Here is a 26482-nt window from a genome sequence, read left to right as displayed (position 1 = left end):
AATAATAAGGCGTGGATTTTTTAAAAATTATTTTTCCCACAAATACCAAGGCGTGGTTTTTTTAAAAATTATTTTTCCCACAAATACCAAGGCGTGGTTTTTTTAAAAATTATTTTTCCCACAAATACCAAGGCGTGGATTTTTTAAAAATTATTTTTCCCAGAAATAATAAGGCATGGACTTTTTAAAAATTATTTTTCCCAGAAATAATAAGGCGTGGACTTTTTAAAAATTATTTTTCCCAGAAATAATAAGGCGTGGATTTTTTAAAAATTATTTTTCGAAGAAACATCAAGGCGTGGATTTTTTAAAAATTATTTTTCGAAGAAACATCAAGGCGTGGATTTTTTAAAAATTATTTTTAATAAAATACTATGGCTTGAATTTTTTAAAAATTATTTTTTAATAAAATACTATGGCGTGAATTTTTTAAAAATTATTTTTTAATAAAATACTATGGCGTGAATTTTTTAAAAATTATTTTTTAATAAAATACTATGGCTTGAATTTTTTAAAAATAATTTTTTAATAAAATTCTATGGCTTGAATTTTTTAAAAATTATTTTTTAATAAAATACTATGGCTTGAATTTTTTAAAAATTATTTTTTAATAAAATACTATGGCGTGAATTTTTTAAAAATTATTTTTTAATAAAATACTATGGCGTGAATTTTTTAAAAATTATTTTTCCCAAAACTAATAAGGCGTGGATTTTTTTAAAAATTATTTTTCCCAGAAATAATAAGGCTTGGATTTTTTAAAAATTATTTTTCCCAGAAATAATAAGGCGTGGATTTTTTTAAAAATTATTTTTCCCAGAAATAATAAGGCGTGGATTTTTTTAAAAATTATTTTTCCCAGATATAATAAGGCTTGGATTTTTTAAAAATTGTTTTTCCCAGAAATAATAAGGCGTGGATTTTTTTAAAAATTATCTTTACCAGAAATAATAATGCGTGGATTTTTTTTAAAAAATTTTTTAATAAATTACTATGGCGTGAATTTTTTAAAAATTATTTTTCCCAAAAATAATAAGGCGTGGATTTTTTTAAAAATTATTTTTCCCAGAAATAATAAGGCGTGGATTTTTTAAAAATTTATTAAATTACAAATAACAAGACGTGGAATTTTTAAAAATCTATTTTCTCACAAATAACAAGACGTGGATTTTTTAAAAAATTATTTTCTCACAAATAACAAGACGTGGATTTTTTAAAAAATATTTTTCACAGAAATAATAAGGCGTGGATTTTTTAAAAATTATTTTTCACAGAAATAATAAGGCGTGGATTTTCTAAAAATTATTTTTCACAGAAATAATAAGGCGTGGATTTTTTAAAATTTATTTTTTCTTACAAATATCAAGGCGTGGATTTTTTAAAATTTATTATTTCTTACAAATATCAAGGCGTGGATTTTTTAAAATTTATTTTTTCTTACAAATATCAAGGCGTGGATTTTTTAAAATTTATTTTTTCTTACAAATATCAAGGCGTGGATTTTTTAAAATTTATTATTTCTTACAAATATCAAGGCGTGGATTTTTTAAAAATTATTTTTTCTTACAAATAACAAAGCGTGGATTTTTTAAAAATTATTTTTCCCACAAATAACAATGCGTAGATTTTTTAAAAATTATTCTTTCTTGCAAATATCAAGGCGTGGATTTTTTAAAAATTATTTTTCCCACAAATAACAATGCGTAGATTTTTAAAAAATTATTTTTTCTTGCAAATATCAAGGCGTGGATTTTTTAGAAATTATTTTTCCCACAAATAACAATGCGTAGATTTTTTAAAAATTATTTTTTCTTGCAAATATCAAGGCGTGGATTTTTTAAAAATTATTTTTCCCACAAATAACAATGCGTAGATTTTTAAAAAATTATTTTTTCTTGCAAATATCAAGGCGTGGATTTTTTAGAAATTATTTTTCCCACAAATAACAATGCGTAGATTTTTTAAAAATTATTTTTTCTTGCAAATATCAAGGCGTGGATTTTTTAAAAATTATTTTTCCCACAAATAACAATGCGTAGATTTTTAAAAAATTATTTTTTCTTGCAAATATCAAGGCGTGGATTTTTTAGAAATTATTTTTCCCACAAATAACAATGCGTAGATTTTTTAAATTTTTTTTTTCCCAGAAATAATAAGGCGTGGGTTTTTTAAAATTTTTTTCCCAGAAATAATAAGGCGTGGATTTTACAAAAATTATTAATAAGCCGTGGATTTTTTAAAAAATAATTTTCTCACAAATAACAAGACGTGGATTTTTTAAAAATTTATTTTCCTAGAAAAAATAAGCCGTGGATTTTTTAATAATTAATCTTCTCACAAATAACAACACGTGGATTTTTTAAAAATTTATTTTCCTAGAAATAATAAGCCGTGGATTTTTTAAAAATTTATTTTCTCACAAATAACAAGACGTGGATTTTTTAAAAATTTATTTTCTCACAAATAACAAGACGTGGATTTTTTAAAAATTTATTTTCCTAGAAATAATAAGCCGTGGATTTTTTAAAAATTTATTTTCTCACAAATAACAAGACGTGGATTTTTTAAAAATTTATTTTCTCACAAATAACAAGACGTGGATTTTTTTAAAAATTTATTTTCTCACAAATAACAAGACGTGGAATTTTTAAAAATTTATTTTCTCACAAATAACAAAACGTGGATTTTTTAAAAATTTATTTTCTCACAAATAATAAGGCGTGGATTTTTTAAAAATTATTTTTCACAGAAATAATAAGGCGTGGATTTTTTAAAAATTATTTTTCACAGAAATAATAAGGCGTGGATTTTTTAAAAATTATTTTTTCTTACAAATATCAAGGCGTGGATTTTTTAAAAATTATTTTTTCTTACAAATATCAAGACGTGGATTTTTTAAAAATTATTTTTTCTTACAAATATCAAGACGTGGATTTTTTAAAAATTATTTTTTCTTACAAATATCAAGACGTGGATTTTTTAAAAATTATTTTTTCTTACAAATATCAAGGCGTGGATTTTTTAAAAATTATTTTTTCTTACAAATATCAAGGCGTGGATTTTTTAAAAATTATTTTTTCTTACAAATATCAAGGCGTGGATTTTTTAAAATTTATTTTTTCTTACAAATATCAAGGCGTGGATTTTTTAAAATTTATTTTTTCTTACAAATATCAAGGCGTGGATTTTTAAAATTTATTTTTTCTTACAAATATCAAGGCGTGGATTTTTTAAAAATTATTTTTTCTTACAAATATCAAGGCGAGGATTTTTTAAAAATTATTTTTTCTTACAAATATCAAGGCGAGGATTTTTTAAAAATTATTTTTTCTTACAAATATCAAGGCGTGGATTTTTTAAAAATTATTTTTTCTTACAAATATCAAGGCGTGGATTTTTTAAAAATTATTTTTTCTTACAAATATCAAGGCGTGGATTTTTTAAAAATTATTTTTTCTTACAAATATCAAGGCGTGGATTTTTTAAAAATTTTTCTTCAACAAATATCAAGGCGTGGATTTTTTAAAAATTATTTTTTCTTACAAATATCAAGGCGTGGATTTTTTAAAATTTATTTTTTCTTACAAATATCAAGGCGTGGATTTTTTAAAATTCATTTTTTCTTACAAATATCAAGGCGTGGATTTTTTAAAAATTATTTTTTCTTACAAATATCAAGGCGTGGATTTTTTAAAAATTATTTTTTCTTAAAAATATCAAGGCGTGGATTTTTTAAAAATTATTTTTTCTTACAAATATCAAGGCGAGGATTTTTTAAAAATTATTTTTTCTTACAAATATCAAGGCGAGGATTTTTTAAAAATTATTTTTTCTTACAAATATCAAGGCGAGAATTTTTTAAAAATTATTTTTTCTTACAAATATCAAGGCGTGGATTTTTTAAAAAATATTTTTTCTTACAAATATCAAGGCGTGGATTTTTTAAAAATTATTTTTTCTTACAAATATCAAGGCGTGGATTTTTTAAAAATTATTTTTTCTTACAAATATCAAGGCGTGGATTTTTTAAAAATTATTTTTTCTTACAAATATCAAGGCGTGGATTTTTTAAAAATTATTTTTTCTTACAAATATCAAGGCGTGGATTTTTTAAAAATTATTTTTTCTTACAAATATCAAGGCGTGGATTTTTTAAAAATTATTTTTTCTTACAAATATCAAGGCGTGGATTTTTTAAAAATTATTTTTTCTTACAAATATCAAGGCGTGGATTTTTTTAAAATTTATTTTTTCTTAGAAATATCAAGGCGTGGATTTTTTTTAAAATTTATTTTTTCTTAGAAATACCAAGGCGTGGATTTTTTTTAAATTTATTTTTTCTTAGAAATATCAAGGCGTGGATTTTTTAAAATTTATTTTTTCTTAGAAATATCAAGGCGTGGATTTTTTTAAAATTTATTTTTTCTTAGAAATATCAAGGCGTGGATTTTTTAAAATTTATTTTTTCTTAGAAATATCAAGGCGAGGATTTTTTTAAAATTTATTTTTTCTTAGAAATATCAAGGCGTGGATTTTTTAAAATTTATTTTTTCTTAGAAATATCAAGGCGTGGATTTTTTTAAAATTTATTTTTTCTTAGAAATATCAAGGCGTGGATTTTTTAAAATTTATTTTTCTTAGAAATATCAAGGCGTGGATTTTTTTAAAATTTATTTTTTCTTACAAATACCAAGGCGTGGATTTTTTAAAATTTATTTTTTCTTAGAAATATCAAGGCGTGGATTTTTTTTTAAATTTATTTTTTCTTAGAAATATCAAGGCGTGGATTTTTTAAAATTTATTTTTTCTTAGAAATATCAAGGCGTGGTTTTTTTGTAAATTATTTTATTAATTATAGCAAAATTTAAAAAAAAAATATATTTTTTAAAACGGCAACCCTGCCGAACTACTCTGCTTCGTAAATGAGAATTTTCTCATCATTTATAATTGTTTTCAAAAAATAAAAACAAAAACGAATCTTGGTGAAAGAACGCATTAAACTGATAAGAAGAGGGAACCAGTAGCAAAGAAAAAAAAAAAAAAACAAAGCCAATGAAAAATATTAAATATTCAAGCCTCTCAGAAAATCCACACACAACGCTCAGTCACATTTATTTAGTCGCTGCAGAAGTTGGGTGTAGAAAAAAGTGCTTATTTTCTTGTTTTCATTTCATAATTGAAAATTTCGTCGTCGTCGTCTTAATTGCGATATGTTGATGAAATTGAAATATTTTCTGTTGATATGTCTCAGTTTCGGTGTGACAATGGGACAATTTTGGAAACTAAATACGCCAAGTGAACGTGATCTATTTATTATGGAGGTGAGGAGTACAATGTCGGCGGGTATTTGTTACAAACAAGTGGAGTAAGTATAAGTGGGATAAAAAAATCAGAATTTTTAAAAACGAATATGTTCCAGGGCCAAGGTCAATGATCCGGAAGTACGCATGCGCACCGTGTCCTTCTGCTGTCCCGGCTATAAACGTAACCGTTTGGTAAGACACGCTGTGAAATGTGATCCCATTTGCACCAATGACTGCAACAATGGCATTTGTGTGGCGCCCGATTATTGTGAATGCTATCCCGGCTATAAACGGGAGAATGCTCGCTGCATACCATTTTACTAGAACTTCCATGGACTGGCTAGGCTATGATTTTGCGCGTTAGAATTTTTTTTGTAATAAATAATAATTTTCAAAAATTATTTTTAGAAACTTTTACTATGTGTAGTGATTAGATTCATTGATAAGTGTCTAAATGCCTCAAATTTCCCCTCCAAAAAAAAAAAAAAAGAATAAGAAAAGCCAAACTATGTCATTGCTATTTTAATTTGTATATGAACCAATTTCTGAAATCTCTCGACATAATTAATACAAACAAGCATCATAACATGCCTGCCCGCCTGTAGCCGGAGATTGCATTGAAAAAGTTCATGTGCGATAATAAGCTAAGATTACCGACAGTCAAGCACACATGGCTTTGAAAATTTCGGTTTAGGTTGTAAATAAATAATGTACGCCTAAAAGTATGCTGTATTTTTTAAGAAGTGCATTTGTTAAGAGCTTCAATTGAGGACTTTTTAAAACTATTTTTCAAGAATATTTAATGCTGTATTAATGGATTTTTTAATAATATCCTTAAAGGACCTTCAGAGCTATAATCAGAGATATTAAATAAAAATTAAAGGAAATTAGAGCTTAGACCACAAAATTTCGCAGAATATTTTTTGAAGGGCTTTGAAAGGTGAATTTAAAATTAAAAAAAAAAACTTTCACAGATACTATCGTGAAATTTAATTTTCCATCGATTTCCAGACCTATAATTGTGGATTCTTAAAAATAATTTTTATTAGGACTTTCCGAGATTTAATAGTGGATTCACATATACATATACATATACATATAAACTTGTACTTTTAAATATTATTTTTTAAATACTTCTAGAACTATATTCGTTTTATTTTTTTTTTGCCATTTCCAGGGTTATAATCGTGGACTTTTAAAACTATTTTAAAGGGAATTTTAGTGCTATAATCTAGAATTTTTAAATAGACATTTTTCAATAGTCAAGAGAGGGTTGTATATTTAAAAAATTATTTTTTCCAACAAATATCCATGCGTAAATTTTTTAAAAAGGATTTTTCAAAAATTATTTTTCCACGAAATATCAAGGCGTGGATTTTTTAAAAATTATTTTTCTAACAAATATCAAGGCGTAGATTTTTCAAAAATTATTTTTCCACGAAATATGAAGGCGTTAATTTTTTAAAAATTATTTTTCCACGAAATATTAAGGCGTGGATTTTTTAGAAATGATTTTTCTAAGAAATATCAAGGCGTGTATTTTTTAAAAATGATTTTTATAAGAAATATCAAAGCATAAATTTTTTAAAAATTATTTTTCCACGAAATGTCAAGGCATGGGTTTTTTAAAAATTATTTTTCCACGAAATATCAAAGCGTGGATTTTTTAAAAATTGTTTTTATAAGAAATATCAAGGCGTGAATTTTTTAAAAATTATTTTTCCACGAAATTCCAAGGCATGCATTTTATAAAAATTATTTTTCTAAGAAATATCAAGGCGTGAATTATTTAATAATTATTTTTCTACGAAATATCAATGCGTGGATTTTTTAAAAATAATTTTTTTTTTTTAAAATAAAAATGCGTGGATCTTTAATTTTTTTCTAAGAAATATCAAGGCGTGGATTTTTTAAAAATTATTTTTCTAAGAAATATGGAGGCGTGAATTTTTAAAAATTATTTTTCTAAGAAATATCAAGTCGTGGATTTTTTAAAAAATTATTTTTCTGAGAAATATCAAGTCGTGGATTTTTTAAAAAATTATTTTTCTGAGAAATATCAAGTCATGAATTTTTTTAAAAATTATTTTTCAAAGAAATATCAAGGCCAGGATTTTTTAAAAATTATTTTTCTAAGAAATATTAAGGCGTGGATTTTTTAAAAATTATTTTTCCACGAAATATTAAGGCGTGGATTTTTTAAAAATTATTTTTCCACGAAATATCAAGGCATGGATTTTTTAAAAATTATTTTTCTAATAAATATCAAGTCGTGGATTTTTTAAAGATTATTTTTCCACAAAATATCAAAGAGTGGATTTTTTAAAAATTATTTTTCCACAAAATATCAAGGCGTGGATTTTTTAAAAATTATTTTTCCAGGAAATATCAAGTCATGAATTTTTTTAAAAATTATTTTTCTAATAAATATCAAGTCGTGGAATTTTTAAAGATTATTTTTCCACAAAATATCAAAGCGTGGATTTTTTAAAAATTATTTTTCCACAAAATATCAAGGCGTGGATTTTTTAAAAATTATTTTTCCAGGAAATATCAAGTCATGAATTTTTTTAAAAATTATTTTTCCAGGAAATATCAAGTCATGAATTTTTTTAAAAATTATTTCTCAAAGAAATATCAAGGCGTGGATTTTTTAAAAATTATTTTTCAAAGAAATATCAAGGCCTGGCTTTTTAACAAATATTTTTCAAAGAAATATCAAGGCGTGGATTTTTTAGAAATTATTTTTATAAGAAATATCAAGGCGTTGATTTTTTTAAAAATTATTTTTATTAGAAATATCAAGGTGTGGATTTTTTAAAAATGATTTTTATAAGAAATTTCAAGGCGTGGATTTTTTTAAAAATTATTTTTCTAAGAAATATCAAGGCGTGTTTTTTTTGAATGATTTTTATAAGAAATATCAAGGCGTGGATTTTTTAAAAATTATTTTTCTAAGAAATATCAAGGCGTGAATTTTTTAATAATTATTTTTCAAAGAAATATCAAGGCCAGGATTTTTTTTAAAAATTATTTTTCTAAGAAATATCAAGGCGTGGATTTTTTAAAAATTATTTTTCTAAGAAATATCATGGCGTAAAATTTTTAAAAATTATTTTTCAAAGAGATATCACGGCGTGGATTTTTTAAAAATTTATTTTTCTAAGAAATGTCAAGGCGTGGATTTTTTAAAAATTGTTTTTCTAAGAAATATCAAGGCGCGAATTTTTTAAAAATTGTTTTTCTAAGAAATATCAAGGCGTTAATTTTTTAAAAATTATTTTTCTAGAACAGTGTTGGCATGTTTGTTTGGGATACCGTAGTATTTTGTTGTTGCGAAAATCGTCAGGGTTAATCCCATTATTGTTGTTTTTATAAAACAATATTTGTTTATTAGTGGAGAACGAGGGTAATATTTACCAGGGGGTAAGGCAGGGAGTACCTAGGTCCAAGGATCATTGGTCTGTTGGTCCTCGAAAAAAATTCCTTAAAATTCTACGGAAACTCATCTGTTGGACCTCAAACAAATATTCTGTAAAATCTACGATTTTATCTACGAAATTTACGATTATTTGCTTTTAGTCCTTGAAAAAATATCCTTAAAAAAACCTATAAATATCCTTCTTGAAAAAATATTATTTTAATATACATTTCTTCGTAGTTTTCAATATTTTTATTTACTCTTATCTCTATTTCCCTTATCCACTTATCCCAATTTATCGGTAAAATTAAAATATCTGCCAATCAATAGATTGAATTCATCCACAAAGTCTTCATTCAATTTCTGATGATGCATCGTGGCATAGGTGGTGACCTTATCTGGCGACAGACACTGATTGATGAAACGCGTTGTGCCCGTCTGACAACGGCAACGACCCTTCGACGTACAATAGCCTAATTCACATTTTTGATACGTTTTAAAGGGGCCATCCGTTATGGAACAGCCACAGACGCCGGGTGCAATACATTTGCCATAATAACCGCAACCACTGCGAGAGAGAGAGAGAGAGAGAGAGAGAGGAGACGAAGTGAGGGGAATTATTAAATACTTATTTTTGTATAATTATCAATAGAGTACCTACTGTTCACAGATGGCTTCACATTTGGGACCATTCCTCTGATAGCCATTAAAACAACGACATATTCCAGGCGAAATGCAGACGCCATTGTCACAGTCGTCACCGCAGTCGGGGAGGCATGAGGTGGTATTTTCATCATAACGATAACCCTCCTGGCAGATGCATCGGGGCCCACGAACCTGGAAGCCATTATCGCAGCGTCTACAAAAAAGAAAACAATTTTGAGATTAAAGGGCTTTCACATAAATGTTTTTTTTTTTCAAATCCAAGTTTGTGACTTTGAAAGTGCATAAAAAATATTCTTTAAAAAATCCACGTTTCTAGAATTCCTTGAAAAAATATTTTTTAAAAAATCCACGTTTCTAGAATTCCTTGAAAAAATATTCTTTAAAAAATCCACGTTTCTAGAATTCCTTAAAAATATTTTTTAAAAAATCCACGTTTCTAGAATTCCTTGAAAAAAAATTCTTTAAAAAATCCACGTTTATGGAAGTCCTTGAAAAAATATTCTTTAAAAATCCACGTTTATGGAAGTCCTTGAAAAGATATTCTTTAAAAATCCACGTTTATGGAAGTCCTTGAAAAAATATTCTTTAAAAAATCCACGTTTCTGGAAGTCCTTGAAAAAATATTCTTTAGAAATCGGCGTTTATGGAAGTCCTTGAAAATATATTCTTTAAAGAATCCATGTTTATGGAAGTCCTTGAAAAAATATTCTCTAAAAAATCCACGCTTATGGAAGTCCTTGAAAAAATATTCTTTAAAAATTGGCGTTTATGGAAGTCCTTGAAAAAATATTCTTTAAAAAATCCACGTTTATGGAAGTCCTTGAAAAAATATTCTCTAAAAAATCCACGCTTATGGAAGTCCTTGAAAAAATATTCTTTAAAAATTGGCGTTTATGGAAGTCCTTGAAAAAATATTCTTTAAAAAATCCACGCTTATGACAGAGCTTGAAGAAATATTCTTTAAAAAATCCAAGTTTATGGAAGTCTTTGAAAAAATATTCTTTAAAAAAGCCAAGTTTATGGAAGTCTTTGAAAAATTATTCTTTAAAAAATCCACGTTTCTAGAATTCCTTGAAAAAATATTTTTTATAAAATCCACGTTTCTAGAAGTCCTTGAAAAAATATTTTGTTTTAAAATCCACGTTTCTAGAAGTCTTTGAAAAAATATTTTTAAAAAAATCAACGTTTCTAGAAGACCTTGAAAAAATATTTTTTGAAAAATCCACGTCTATGGCAGTCCTTGAAAAAATATTTTTTAAAAAATCCACGTTTATGGAAGTCCTTGAAAAAATATTCTTTAAAAAATCCACGTTTACGGAAGTCCTTGAAAAAAATATTTTTTTAAAAATCCACGTTAATGGAAGTCCTTGAAAAAATATTTTTTAAAAAATCCACGTTTCTGGAAGTCCTTGAAAAAATATTTTTTAAAATATCCACGTTAATGAAAGTCCTTGAAAAAAATATTATTTAAAAAATCCACGTTTCTGGAAGTCCTTGAAAAATCCACGTTTATGGAAATCCTTGAAAAAATATTCTTTAAAAAATCCACGTTTATGAAAGTTCTTGAAAAAATATTCTTTAAGAAATCCACGTTTATGAAAGTCCTAGAAAAAATATTCTTTAAAAAATTCACGTTTATCGAAGTCCTTGAAAAATATTTTTCCTTTGAACAAAATATCCCTTAAAAAATTTGTATTGAAAACAATTCTTATACTCACAAAAATCCCAAATATTCACACACCGTCCCATTGGTCTTCTTGCCATAGCCGGGGAAGCATTCACACTTATTCGGTCCCGAACAATAACCAAATCCACAGTCGGGAATACAGATCGGTTGACATCCAATTTTGGTCAATTGGTGATTAGGCGATCGCGAATAACCCTCAGCACATTCACACCTCTCCGGCTCCACACAAATCTCATTTCGACCACAACCCATTTTACAGATAGGGACACAATATTTCTTGGTGGGATCCAATTCATAGCCCGAATTACAGACACAAGTTCCATTCAGGTAGCATCGCCCGTTGGGACAGCCCAGCGGGCAGGTGGGTACACAGTCATTGCGATGATTCAGCACAAATTCATCGAAACACTGACACACACCGCCCTCCAAGCAGAATCCATTCTTCAAACATTTATTACCACAATCCGGCACACATTTGCTCCAGTCGAAGTCGTAACGCTTAAAGCCCGGACAGCAGACATCAATTTCGTTGTAATTCGGATTACCGGTACTGCTGTTGCCTCGGATGGGTACATCTTTTTCGTATTGGAAAAATATGGCCCTGGAAAATTGAAAATATGAATTCTCTCTCTTACTCTCTCTCTCTCTTATTCTCTCTCTCCCTCTTCTCTCTCGAAGTATTTCCACTTACGGTACTTCTTTTTTACACTTGGACGGATTCATGTCCTTACGGGGCAATGACAGACCCGGTGATCTTACAAACGGCTGTTTTGTTGTCGTTGTTGTGGTGAACCGCACATTTTCCATTTGTATACAATTGAAAATGCTGGCGCAGAGGAAAACTAGCGATAAGACTATCTTCACCAATGTTGATGAACTGATGTCGAAAGGTCGTCTATTTGTCATGATGTTGAGATTTTTTTAGAGGCAGAACTCCGCTCCGTTTTATGTCTTAATTGGGTAAGGTCCAGAGCATAACTGAAGATAATCGATTTGAGTTTTTGGTTTCAAAGAGAAGATTTTCAAATGAAATACCATCAATTTTTAAATACTGATAACATAGATTATGGGGTAGAGTGGGAGAATATTATCTCCCAATGCCCTACACGAAATTGGAAAGGCAAGGTCGGCGATGGCATCTTTAGGAGACCAGAGGAGGCCAGAAACGTGGATTTTTTAAAGAATATTTTCTTAGAGACTTCCATAAACGTGGATTTTTTAAAGAATATTTCCTTAGAGACTTCCATAAACGTGGATTTTTTAAAGAATATTTTTTCAAGGACTTCGATAGACGTGGATTTTTTTAAAGAATTTTTTCTCAAGGACTGTCAAAAAACGTGGATTTTTTTAAAGAATATTTTTTCAAGGACTTCCATAAACCTGGATTTTTTTAAAAGAGTATTTTTTCAAGGACTTCCATAAACGTGGATTTTTTAAAGAATATTTTTTCAAGGACTTCAATAGACGTGGATATTTTAAAGAATATTTTTTCAATGACTTCCATAAACGTGGATTTTTTAAAGAACATTTTTTCAATGACTTCCATAAACGTGGATTTTTTAAAGAATATTTTTTCAATGACTTCCATAAACGTGGATTTTTTAAAGAATATTTTTTTAATGACTTCCATAAACGTGGATTTTTTTATAGAATATTTTTTCAATGACTTCCATAAACGTGGATTTTTTAAAGAATATTTTCTCAATGACTTCCATAAACGTGGATTTTTTAAAGAATATTTTTTTCAGGACTTTCATAAACGTGGATTTTTTAAAACATATTTTTTCAAGGACTTCAATAGACGTGGATTTTTTTAAAGAATATTTTTTTAAGGACTTCAATAAACGTGGATTTATTAAAAAATAGTTTTTCAAGGACATTCATTAACGTCGATTTTTTAACGAATATTTTTCAAGGACTTTCATAAACGTGTATTTTTTAAAAAATATCTTTTCAAGGACTTCCATAAACGTGGATTATTTAAAGAATATTTTTTCAAGGACTCCCGTAAACGTGGATTTTTAAGGAATATTTTTTCATGGACTCCCGTAAACGTGGATTTTTTAAAGAATATTTTTTCAAGGCTCCCGTAAACGTGGATTTTTTAAAGAATATTTTTTCAATGACTTCCATAAACGTGGATTTTTTAAAGAATATTTTTTCAATGGATTTTTTAAAGAATATTTTTTCAATGACTTCCATAAACGTGGATTTTTTAAAGAATATTTTTTCAATGACTTCCATAAACGTGGATTTTTTAAAGAATATTTTTTCAATGACTTCCATAAACGTGGATTTTTTAAAGAATATTTTTTCAATGACTTCCATAAACGTGGATTTTTTAAAGAATATTTTTTCAATGACTTCCATAAACGTGGATTTTTAAAGAATATTTTTTCAATGACTTCCATAAACGTGGATTTTTTAAAGAATATTTTTTCAATGACTTCCATAAACGTGGATTTTTTAAAGAATATTTTTTCAATGACTTCCATAAACGTGGATTTTTTAAAGAATATTTTTTCAATGACTTCCATAAACGTGGATTTTTTAAAGAATATTTTTTCAATGACTTCCATAAACGTGGATTTTTTTATCGAATATTTTTTCAATGACTTCCATAAACGTGGATTTTTTAAAGAATATTTTTTTAATGACTTCCATAAACGTGGATTTTTTTATAGAATATTTTTTCAATGACTTCCATAAACGTGGATTTTTTTATAGAATATTTTTTCAATGACTTCCATAAACGTGGATTTTTTAAAGAATATTTTTTCAATGACTTCCATAAACGTGGATTTTTTTATAGAATATTTTTTCAATGACTTCCATAAACGTGGGTTTTTTAAAGAATATTTTTTTAATGACTTCCATAAACGTGGATTTTTTTATAGAATATTTTTTCAATGACTTCCATAAACGTGGATTTTTTAAAGAATATTTTTTCAATGACTTCCATAAACGTGGATTTTTTAAAGAATATTTTTTCAATGACTTCCATAAACGTGGATTTTTTAAAGAATATTTTTTCAAGGACTTCGATAGACGTGGATTTTTTTTAAATATTTTTTCAAGGACTTCGATTGACGTGGATTTTTTTAAAGAATATTTATTTCATGGACATCAGTAAGCGTGGACTTTTTAAATAATATTTTTTCAAGGACTTCGATTGACGTGGATTTTTTTAAAGAATATCTTTCAGGGACTTCTAAGGATTTTTTAAAGAATATTTTTTCAAGGACTTCCATAAACGTGTATTTTTTAAAGAATTTTTTTTCAAGGACTTCCATAAATCTGGATTTTTTAAATAATATTTTTTCAAGGACTTCCATAAACGTGGATTTTTTAAAAAATATATTTTCATGGCCTTCCATGAATGTGGCTTTTTTAAAAATTATATATTTACATGGTCTTCCATAAACGTGAATTTTTTAAAAAATATATTTTCATGGTCTTCCATAAACGTGGATTTTTTACAGAATATTTTTTCAAGGACTTCAATAGACGTGGATATTGTAAAGAATATTTTTTCAAGGACTTCCATAAACGTGGATTTTTTAAAGATTATTTTTTCAAAGACTTTTAATTAACGTGGATTTTTTAAAGAATATTTTTTCAAGGACTTTGATAGACGTAGATATTGTAAAGAATATTTTTTCAAGGACTTCCATAAATGTGGATTTTTTAAAGAATATTTTTTCAAGGACTTCCATAGACCTGGGTTTTTTAAAAAAATATATTTTCATGGTCTTCCATAAACGTGGATTTTTTAAAAAAATATATATTTTCATGGTCTTTCATAAAAGTGGATTTTTTAAAAAATATATTTTCATGGTCTTCCATAAACGTGGATTTTTTAAAAAAATATATTTTCATGGTCTTCCATAAACTTGGATTTTTAAAGAATATTTTTCAACGATCTATAGAGGCAAAAACGTGGATTTTTTTAAAGATTATTTTTCAAGGATCTACAGAGGCAAAAAACGTGGATTTTTTTAAAGATTATTTTTCAAGGATCTACAGAGGCACATTGAAAATAATGTTCGCTGCCATTCGCTATTTCAAATGTAATTATGAATGAAATCCAGCGTTTTTCATTATCAGTAAGTCTTACAGACATTTGAAAAAAAAAACTGCATTTAAAGGTCAAGATTAGAAAGCAAATAGAGATTAGAAATTTTGCAGTTTTTTCTCAATTCATCAGTTTACAAATCAGTTTATTTGCAGCGATCCAACGCTCAGCTCCGTCGTAGTGAAATGCAAAATTGCAAACTAGTTTACTTTTTCATATGTTTCCATATCGCTTTCGCAGATCGTTTATACAGTGATTACATCGATGACATTGATCAGGACGAAATTCGTATAAACCCCTCGGATGAAAAATGGCAACATCCAAATTTCCATCCGCCCATGAGAAAGAAGCCGACGAAGAAACCAAAACATATTGTGGCAACCACAGAGGGTATGTGTGTACGTAACTATCATAAGCGGAAGGCTGCGGAGGAGCGTGAAAATCCCCAAAAGGAATATAAGCCAAGTGGTAATCGTTGGCATGGTTCGGTGATCTATGCCAGCGATCGTTTCAAACACAACAAACACAGTGGGAGGAGTACGAAAGTGAGGGATATAACACCGGTGGAAAGGAATCAACACAAATGCTATAAGTGGATAAGGTAGGTTGTCAGGAGTTATGAGGTTTTTCAGGGACTCACGATGCTACAATCATGGACTTTTAGAGAATTATTTTTTCAAGGACTTCCATAAACCTGGATTTATTAAAGAATATTTTTTCAAGGACTTCCATAAAAGTGGATTTATTAAAGAATATTTTTTCAAGGACTAAATAATATTTTTTCAAGGACTTCCATAAACGTGGATTTATTAAAGAATAGTTTTTCAAGGACTTCCATAAACGTGGATTTATTAAAGAATATTTTTTCAAGGACTTCCATAAACGTGGATTTTTTAAAGAATATTTCTTCAAGGACTTCCATAAACGTGGATTTTTTAAAGAATATTTTTTCAAGGACTTCCATAAACGTGGATTTTTAAAGAATATTTTTTCAAGGACTTCCATAAACGTGGATTTTTTAAAGAATATTTTTTCAAGGACTTCCATAAACGTGGATTTTTTAAAGAATATTTTTTCAAGGACTTCCATCAACGTGGATTTTTTAAAGAATATTTTTTCAAGGACTTCCATAAACGTGGATTTTTTAAAGAATATTTTTTCAAGGACTTCCATAAACGTGGATTTTTTAAAGAATATTTTTTCAAGGACTTCCATAAACGTGGATTTTTTAAAGAATATTTTTTCAATGACTTCCATAAACGTGGATTTTTTTATCGAATATTTTTTCAAGGACTTCCGTAAACGTGGATTTTTTACAGAATATTTTTTCAAGGACTTCCATAAACGTGGATTTTTTAAAGAATATTTTTTCAAGGACTTCCATAAACGTGGATTTTTTAAAGAATATTTTTTCAAGGACTTCCGAGGCTACAAACTTGGATTTTTAAAGAATATTTTTCAAGGACTTTTGAAGCTACAAAGGTGGATTTTTAAAGAATATTTTTCAAGGACTTCGGAAGCTATAAACGTGTTTTTTTAAAGAATGTTTTTTCAAGGACTTTCGATGCTACAAACCTTGATTTTTAAAAGATATTTTTTCAAGGACTGCCGAGGCTAGAATAGTGGATATTTAAAGAATATTCTTTTAAGGACTTCTGAAGCTACAGACGTGGATTTTTAAGGAATTTTCTTTCAAGGACCAAAAGAGTGGATTTTTTAAAGAATATTTTTAAAAGTCCTTGAAGACCATATGCGTGGATTTTTTAAAGAATATTTTTAAAGGTCCTTGAAGGCCATATGCGTGGATTTTTTAAAGAATATTTTTAAAGGTCCTTGAAGGCCATATGCGTGGATTTTCTAAAGAATATTTTAAAGGTCCTTGAAGGCCATATGCGTGGATTTTTTAAAGAATATTTTAAAGGTCTTTGAAGGTCATATGCGTGGATTTTTTACAGAATATTTTAAAGGTCCTTGAAGGCCATATGCGTGGATTTTTTTAAAGAATATTTTTAAAGGTCCTTGAAGGCTATATGCGTGGATTTTTTAAAGGTCATTCGAAGTTATAAGCGTGGATTTTTTCAAATAATATTAGTACAGGTCCTTCAAGGCTATAGGCTTGGATTTTTTTAAAGAAAATCAGACTCAAGTAGGGCTAAAAGTCTTCGACCTTCCCATCTAATTTTTTGGGGCTCGAACAAACTGTGAGTTTTAAAAACAAACTCTCTCTAATTCCCAGATCTTCAGGAGATGATAACAGCGCACAAAAAATTAATATTGGGGGGTCAAGAGCAGACATCAAATTTTGACAATAGAAATAACAACAAAATTCGAAACGTTTGAAAAAATAAACAAACATGTGTTGTTTGCCAAAACAGCAATTCACAGACAGAATCATTAGTCTTACCCTCACAACTCGAAACTAGCGGACTATTCACCATTAAACGTCATTTTTTGAGAAATGCAAATTATTTCCTGGTTAATTTTTTTCGCGCATTTTCAATGGTCAATCCCTGAACATTTGTATACGGGTTATATAGACGACATACCAGCCCACCCTCAAAAGGGAATTCTCTACAAGCCATCGTTGTCATCCGCCATTTTGACCGCACCGACGCCAATTGAAAAACGCCATCCAAATTTCCAAGGTGGTGCCACCGGGAGAAAACCCACAATAAAACCTAAACCATTTTTACTGGAGGCCACCGAAAGTTCGTGTGTAAAAAATGCCCGTAAGAAACAGGAAGAAGACGACTCGGATAATTCCAATGGCAATAGTCGACCCAGTGGAAATCGTTGGCACGGCCCCATCACCTATGGCCGGGAGCAATTTCAACATCAGAAACCCAATAGAAGGGCAACAAAGTATAAGGACATAACTCCGGTGGAGAGAAAGTTGCATAAGTGTTATAAGTGGATAAGGTATAAAAATAACTTAAACACAAAAAAAAAAAAAAAAAAAAAAAAAAAAAAAAAAAAAAAAACATTAAAAGTGTAAGGAAATAAGTTTTTGTGAACCTGTAAGTTCTGGAAAAAAATTATTATATTATCTTATAGCCTTGAAGGACCTTAAAAAATAATATTTTAAAAATCCACGCTTATAGCCGTGAAAGTCCGTTAAAAATAATAAATAAAGGCCTTAGCCTCAAAAATATTATTTAAAAAATGCACGCTTAAAGCCTGGAAGGATCATAAAAAATATACTTTAAAAAATCCACGCTTAAAGCCTGGAAGGACCATAAAAAATATACTTTAAAAAATCCACGCTTAAAGCCTGGAAGAACCTTAAAAAATATACCTTAAAAAATGCACTCTTAAAGCCTGGAAGGACCATAAAAAATATACTTTAAAAAATCCACGCTTAAAGCCTTGAAGGACCTTAAAAAATAATATTTAAAAAATCCACGCTTAAAGCCTTGAAGGACCTTAAAAAATAATATTTAAAAAATCCACGCTTAAAGCCTTGAAGGACCTTAAAAAATAATATTTAAAAAATCCACGCTTAAAGCCTTGAAGGACCTTAAAAAATAATATTTAAAAAATCCACGCTTAAAGCCTTGAAGGACCTTAAAAAATAATATTTAAAAAATCCACGCTTAAAGCCTTGAAGGACCTTAAAAAATAATATTTAAAAAATCCACGCTTTGGCCTTGAAGGACCCTTAAAAATATTCTTTAAAAAATCCACGCTTTGGCCTTGAAGGACCCTTAAAAATATTCTTTAAAAAATCCACGCTTTGGCCTTGAAGGACCCTTAAAAATATTCTTTAAAAAATCCACGCTTTGGCCTTGAAGGACCCTTAAAAATATTCTTTAAAAAATCCACGCTTTGGCCTTGAAGGACCCTTAAAAATATTCTTTAAAAAATCCACGCTTTGGCCTTGAAGGACCCTTAAAAATATTCTTTAAAAAATCCACGCTTAGGCCTTGAAGGACCCTTAAAAATATTCTTTAAACAATCCACGCTTTGGCCTTGAAGGACCCTTAAAAATATTCTTTAAAAAATCCACGCTTTGGCCTTGAAGGACCCTTAAAAATATTCTTTAAAAAATCGACGCTTTGGCCTTGAAGGACCCTTAAAAATATTCTTTAAAAAATCCACGCTTTGGCCTTGAAGGACCCTTAAAAATATTCTTTAAAAAATCCACGCTTTGGCCTTGAAGGACCCTTAAAAATATTATTTAAAAAATCCACGCTTTGGCCTTGAAGGACCCTTAAAAATATTCTTTAAAAAATCCACGCTTTGGCCTTGAAGGACCCTTAAAAATATTATTTAAAAAATCCACGATTAAAGCCTAGAAGGACCTTCAAAAATATTCTTAAAAAAATCCACGCTTAAAGCCTGGAAGGACCTTAAAAATTATACTTTAAAAAATCCACGCTTAAAGCCTGGAAGGACCTTAAAAATTATACTTTAAAAAATCCACGCTTAAAGCCTGGAAGGACCTTCAAAAATATACTTTAAAACGTCCACGCTTCAAGCCTTGAAGGACCTTCAAAAATATACTTTAAAAATTCCACGCTTAGAGCCTTGAAGGACCTTAAAAAATATTCTTTAAAAATCCACGCTTATTGCCTCGAAAGGCCACAATTGAAACTATTATTCAAAAAATTCACGCATATAGCCTGGAAGGTACTTTAGAATTATATTTAAAGAAACCTCAATTATATCCTTGAAGGACCTTTAAAATATTATTTAAGAAATCTAGGCTTATAGCCCCGAAGGACCTTTTAAATATTATTTAAAAAATCCACGCTTAAAGCCTTGAAGGACCTTCAAAAATATATTTTAAAAAATCCACGCTCAAAGCCTTGAAGGACCTCCAAAAATATACTTTAAAAAATCCACACTTAAAGCCTTGAAGGACCTTCAAAAATATACTTTAAAAAATCCACGCTTAAAACCTTGAAGGACCTTAAAAAATATACTTTAAAAAATCCACTCTTTTAGCCTTGAAAGACCTTAAAAAATATTATTTAAAAAATCCACGCTTATAGCCTTGAAAGGCCTTAAAAAATATTATTAAAAAAATCTACGTTAATAGCCTTGAAGTACCTCAAAAAATATTATTAAAAAATCTACGTTAATAGCCTTGAAGGACATTAAACGTATTCTTTAAAAAATCCACGTTTTTGGTCCCAGCGGTCCTTGAGAATTTTTTTTTTAAAAATCCACGTTTTTGGTCCCAGCGGTCCTTGAGAATTTTTTTTTTAAAAATCCACGTTTTTGGTCCTAGAGGTCCTTGAGAACTTTTTAAAAAAAAATCCACGTTTTTATTCCTATATGTCTTTAAAAAGTATTATTAAAAAAAATCAACGTTTGTGGCATTAGATGTCCTTAAAAAGTATTCTTTAAAAAATCCACGTTTGTGCATTTGGAAGTCCTTGAAAAATATTCTTTAAAAAATCCACGTTTGTGCCTTTGGAAGTCCTTGAAAAATATTCTATAAAAATTCAACGTTTGTGCCTTTGGAAGTCTTTGAAAAATATTCATTAAAAAACCCACTTTGTGCCTTTGGAAATCCTTGAAAAATATTCTTTAAAAAATCCAAGTTTGTGCCTTTGGAAGTCCTTGAAAAATATTCTTTAAAAAATCCACGTTTATGACTTTGGAAGTCCTTGAAAAATATTCTTTAAAAAATCCACGTTTGTAGCTTCGGAAGTCCTTGAAAACTTTTCTTTAAAAAATCTACGTTTGTAGCTTCGGAAGCCCTTGAAAACTTTTCTTTGAAAAACCTACGTTTGTAGCTTCGGAAGTCCTTGAAAACTTTCCTTTAAAAAATTCAGGTTTGTAGCTTCGAAAGTCCTTGAAAATATTCTACAAAAAACCACATTTGTAGCTTCGAAAGTCCTTGAAAAATATTATTTTAGAAATCCACATTTGTAGCTTCGGAAGTCCTTGAAGAATATTCTTTAAAAAACCACATTTGTGGCTTCGGAAGTCCTTGAAAAATATTATTTTAGAAATCCACATTTGTAGCTTCGGAAGTCCTTGAAAAATATTTTTTAAAAAATCTACTTTTGTACTTAAAGAAATTCAAGTTTGTGGCCTTCGAAGTCCCTAAAAGATATTCTTTTAAAAATTAAGGTTTTTGGAAGTCCTTCAATAAAATGTATTCTTCAAAAAATCCACGTTTGTAGAAGTCCCCGAAAAAATATTTGTTAAAAAATCAACTTTTGCGGAAGTCTTTGAATAATTTTTTTTGCTATAAAAGAATCCACGTTGGTGGATGTCCTTAAAAATATTCTTTAAAAAATTTACGTTTGTGGAAGTCTTTGAAAAATTCCAAGTTTTAATATTTAATCCTTCCCTCTCCCTTTCAGATCCGAGGACATCAAACGCTACGAATGGCCAGCGGTAATAAAGAAAAACGAACTCTACAATACTGTCCTCATTGAGATTTGCTGCCCGCATTTTGGACCCGTTCGGCTGATGGGCAATACCTTGTGTCAGCCCTACTGTCAGTCGTGTCACAATGGCAAATGCATTGCCCCCGAAGTGTGTCAATGCTACGATGGTTATGTGTTAAGTGATAATAAGGATTGCGTCTTCACATGTCCCATATCCTGCCTGAATGGCAGGTGTAATTTGCTGAGAGGTGGCTGTCTGTGTAATTCCGGTTATAAACTTGATGAGACGGGGCAATTTTGTCGACCCATATGCCGGGCGGGATGTGGCATCAATCCACTGCATAATTGTACGGCACCAGATGTATGCGGGTGTGTTAAAGGGTTCTCATTGACCGATAATGATTGTCAGCCCATAGTTGGTCAGGGGACATGGGGAAGGAGGTATTAGTTAAGATTGATATGCGTCATATAATTATTGTTAAAAATTAGGTTTTAAGATTTTTTTGTAATAAAAATTTTTTAAAATATTATAGCCTTGATATTTCTTTGAAAAATAGTTTTTAAAAAATCCACGCCTTGGTATTTCTTATAAATAATTTTTGAAAACTCCATGCCTTGATATTTCTTTGAAAAATAATTTTTGAAAACCCCAATCCTTGTTATTTTTGGGAGAAAAAAATTTTTTAAAACCCCAACCCTTGCTATTTTTGGAAAAAAAAATTTTTGAAAAATCCAGGCCTTGTTATTGTTGGAAGAAATAATTTTTGAAAAATCCAGGCCTTGTTATTTTTGGAAAAAATAATTTTTGAAAAATCCAGGCCTTGTTATTTTTGGAAAAAATAATTTTTGAAAAATCCAGGCCTTGTTATTTTTGGAAAAAATAATTTTTGAATAATCCAGGCCTTGTTATTTTTGGAAAAAATAATTTTTAAAAAATCCAAGCCTTATTATTTGTTGGAAATATAATTTTTAAAAAATCCACGCCTTATTATTGGTTGGAAATATAATTTTTAAAAAATCCACGCCTTAATATATGTTGGAAAAATAATTTTTAAAAAAAATCCACGCCTAGTTATTTGTTGGAAAAATAATTTTTAAAAAATCCACGCCTAGGTATTTGTGAGAAAAATAATTTTTAAAAAATCCACGTCTTGTTATTTATGGGAAAAATAATTTTTGAAAACCCCATGCCTTGTCATTTTTGGGAGAAATAATTTTTGACAAATCCACACCTTAGTATTTGAAGGAAAAATAATTTTTGACAAATCCACACCTTAGTATTTGAGGGAAAAATGATTTTTAAAGAATCCAGGCCTTGCTATTTTTGGGAAAAATAATTTTTAAAAAATCCACGCCTTGATATTTCTTAGAAAAATAATTTTTAAAAAATCCCAGTCTTGATATTTCTTAGAAAAATAATTTTTAAAAAATCTGAGGAAAATAATTTTTTAAAAATCCACGCCTTGATATTTCTTAAAAAACTAATTTTTAATATTTAATAACTTTAATATTTGTTGGAAAAATAATTTTTAAAAAATCCACGCTTTAATATTTGTTGGAAAAATAATTTTTAAAAAATCCACGCTTTAATATTTGTTGGAAAAATAATTTTTAAAAAATCCACGCTTTAATATTTGTTGGAAAAATAATTTTTAAAAAATCCACGCTTTAATATTTGTTGGAAAAATAATTTTTAAAAAATCCACGCTTTAATATTTGTTGGAAAAATAATTTTTAAAAAATCCACGCTTTAATATTTGTTGGAAAAATAATTTTTAAAAAATCCACGCTTTAATATTTGTTGGAAAAATAATTTTTAAAAAATCCAAGCTTTAATATTTGTTGGAAAAATAATTTTTAAAAAATCCACGCTTTAATAATTGTTGGAAAAATAATTTTTAAAAAATCCACGCTTTAATATTTGTGGGAAAAATAATTTTTAAAAAATCAACGCTTTGTTATTTGTGGAAAAAATAATTTTTAAAAAATCCACGCCTTGTTATTTGTGGGAAAAATAATTTTTAAAAAATCCACGCCTTGTTATTTGTGGGAAAAATAATTTTTAAAAAATCCACGCCTTGTTATTTGTGGGAAAAATAATTTTTAAAAAATCCACGCCTTGTTATTTGTGGGAAAAATAATTTTTAAAAAATCCACGCCTTGTTATTTGTGGGAAAAATAATTTTTAAAAAATCCACGCCTTGTTATTTGTGGGAAAAATAATTTTTAAAAAATCCACGCCTTGTTATTTGTGGGAAAAATAATTTTTAAAAAATCCACGCCTTGTTATTTGTGGGAAAAATAATTTTTAAAAAATCCACGCCTTGTTATTTGTGGGAAAAATAATTTTTAAAAAATCCACGCCTTGTTATTTGTGGGAAAAATAATTTTTAAAAAATCCACGCCTTGTTATTTGTGGGAAAAATAATTTTTAAAAAATCCACGCCTTGTTATTTGTGGGAAAAATAATTTTTAAAAAATCCACGCCTTGTTATTTGTGGGAAAAATAATTTTTAAAAAATCCACGCCTTGTTATTTGTGGGAAAAATAATTTTTAAAAAATCCACGCCTTGTTATTTGTGGGAAAAATAATTTTTAAAAAATCCACGCCTTGTTATTTGTGGGAAAAATAATTTTTAAAAAATCCACGCCTTGTTATTTGTGGGAAAAATAATTTTTAAAAAATCAACGCCTTGTTATTTGTGGGAAAAATAATTTTTAAAAAATCCACGCCTTGTTATTTGTGGGAAAAATAATTTTTAAAAAATCCACGCCTTGTTATTTCTGGGAAAAATATTTCTTAAAAATCCACTTTTTGATATTTCTGGAAAAAATAATTTTTAAAAAATAGACGCCTTGTTATTTTTGGAAAAAAATAACTTTTCAAAGCTTCACGCCTTGTTATTTAAAAAAAAATATTTTTTAAAAAATAATATATTTCCTTGTTTTTTATTTCCACTAAATTTGAAGTTCTTAAAAAATTTTACCTAAACTACGAAATTCATAATTATGTCCCACTTCTGTGAAACATATCTCTGCAGAATCACTTTTTCTTTTCACTGGGGTATACAATTTTTTGTACGTTCGTGATACACAAAGCCAGGCTTACAGATACATCTATTGCGGTTGTAACAAATGCCATTGGCACATGACCTTGAAAAAAGAAAAGCGACATTTTAAATTAAAAATAAAGGTAAAATTTTTCACCACTTACTGATAACAATCCGATTGGCAAACCCCATCCTGCAGCCTATAGCCGGGATTGCACACACACATGCGTGTTACACCAAAAGCCTGGCACTCACCGCCCGGCCCGCATTCGGGCTCACACACCGGCTTACAACCACCATCTGTCAGCGTGAAGCCCTCAATACAGCCACACACCTCAGGAGCGGTACAATTGTGTAATGGGTCTGTACCGCAGCCTTTGCTACAAATTGGACGGCAATAAACACGTGTTTCGTCCAGCTTATAACCTGGTTCACATTCACAACTGCCATCTAAATAGCACCGGCCATTCAGACATCCCAAAGGGCAAATGAAAACACAATCTCCGCTGTCGTTGCGCACATATTCGTCATAGCACTCACACACGTTGGGCGCCACACATTGGCCATTGCGACATTTCTCACAGACGGGAATGCAACGGCGTTCTCCTCGCCAACGTAGCAGGCCATAGCCGGGGCAGCAAACCTTAATGGGTGTAACACGTTGGGACTTGTCTTCGGTCATTTTAATGACCCAGGAATACTTGTCCACAGCTTCGGTCCTGGAAAATGAATTTCATTTTTATTTTTGAAACAAATCCCATTTCTCATACTTACGGTACATATATCAACTGCATATGATCCCCGTGGGTGCCACACTCCTCCTTGGTCAGTGGCGGGTCAATTGGACTACCATCCCGCCATTGATTCTCATTGGGTACCATATACAAAGCCCTTCTCTCCAATCTTTCAAACTTATAGGAGTCTTGATCGTCCAGGTCTTCATCTTCATGATAATCATTTTCTATATGTGAATTATATGCCGCGAATTCCGTCTCATCCATCATAGATGAAACGTTGTAAATTTTTTGCAGAAGCAGGAGGTAGGAAATTGCGATTACAATTTTTTGTACTTCAATCATTTTTCAATTTTGATTTTCAGAATTTCGTACAATAACCCTTGCCTCTTTTCGTTTATATGGCTAAATTAAAACTAAAGCTAAGACAATTTTTTCGCATAGCATTTAGAATGAGAGATACAGCTGAAGCTCTCTTCAACAGAAGAAAAAAATCTGTCCAGAAAATGATAAGATTCCATTGTTTTGATTAGAGTTGTTGGTGGTTTTGTGTTGTTTTCAAGATTTTGTTTTGAGTCAGAATTCAGCATTCACATTGACTTTTTTTGGAACAAAAGGGAATGGAAAATTCTTTTGGCTTTGATGCTATAATAACAAGGCGATGCCTTAGAACTGTATTTCTTTAAAAAAAAATTAAAAAAAATTCCACTTCTTTACATTTTCTTAAAAAATAATTTTTGATATTTCTTGATTGAACTTGATATTTCTAAGAAAAATAATTTCTAAAAAATTTATACCTTGATATTTCTAAGAAAAATAATTTTTAAAAAATCCATACCTTGATATTTCTAAGAAAAATAATTTTTAAAAGATCCATGCCATGATATTTCTTAGAAAAATAATTTTTAAAAAATCCACGCCTTGATATTTCTTAGAAAAATAATTTTTAAAAAATCCACGCCTTAATATGTTTAAGAAAAAATAATTTTTAAAAAATCCACGCCTTGATATGTCTAATGTTATTTGTGGGAAAAATAATTTTTAAAAAATCCACGCCTTGATATGTCTAATGTTATTTGTGGGAAAAATAATTTTTAAAAAATCCACGCCTTGATATGTCTAATGTTATTTGTGGGAAAAATAATTTTTAAAAAATCCACGCCTTGATATGTCTAATGTTATTTGTGGGAAAAATAATT

General features: G+C 28.7%; 3 protein-coding genes across 3 annotated transcripts; 1 reads left to right on the top strand and 2 right to left on the bottom strand.

The window, feature by feature from the left end:
- Positions 1–5103: 5103 nt before the first annotated feature.
- LOC101898163 (uncharacterized) lies at positions 5104–21982 on the top strand. The gene is made up of 5 exons (XM_005189703.3): positions 5104–5365; positions 5420–5625; positions 15393–15680; positions 17609–18071; positions 21473–21982. The coding sequence occupies exons 1-5, from the start codon at positions 5211–5213 to the stop codon at positions 21945–21947; spliced, it is 1587 nt and encodes a 528-aa protein (XP_005189760.2). The 5' UTR covers positions 5104–5210; the 3' UTR covers positions 21948–21982.
- On the bottom strand, positions 8964–12045 carry LOC101898515 (epidermal growth factor-like protein). The gene is made up of 4 exons (XM_005189705.4): positions 11769–12045; positions 11109–11678; positions 9386–9583; positions 8964–9292 (listed from the first exon to the last, which is right to left on the bottom strand). The coding sequence occupies exons 1-4, from the start codon at positions 11981–11983 to the stop codon at positions 9010–9012; spliced, it is 1266 nt and encodes a 421-aa protein (XP_005189762.1). The 5' UTR covers positions 11984–12045; the 3' UTR covers positions 8964–9009.
- A 2435-nt stretch (positions 21983–24417) lies between the features above and the next one.
- LOC109613853 (epidermal growth factor-like protein) lies at positions 24418–25776 on the bottom strand. The gene is made up of 3 exons (XM_020039010.2): positions 25324–25776; positions 24714–25268; positions 24418–24652 (listed from the first exon to the last, which is right to left on the bottom strand). The coding sequence occupies exons 1-3, from the start codon at positions 25626–25628 to the stop codon at positions 24556–24558; spliced, it is 957 nt and encodes a 318-aa protein (XP_019894569.1). The 5' UTR covers positions 25629–25776; the 3' UTR covers positions 24418–24555.
- Between the last annotated feature and the right edge of the window lie 706 nt (positions 25777–26482).

Source organism: Musca domestica, unplaced genomic scaffold (genome assembly GCF_030504385.1).
Source record: "Musca domestica strain aabys unplaced genomic scaffold, Musca_domestica.polishedcontigs.V.1.1 62, whole genome shotgun sequence".
Taxonomy (NCBI): Eukaryota; Metazoa; Arthropoda; class Insecta; order Diptera; family Muscidae; genus Musca; species Musca domestica.
The sequence above is the reverse complement of the archived record's forward strand: the minus strand, read 5'-3'. Positions and strand labels throughout refer to the sequence as shown.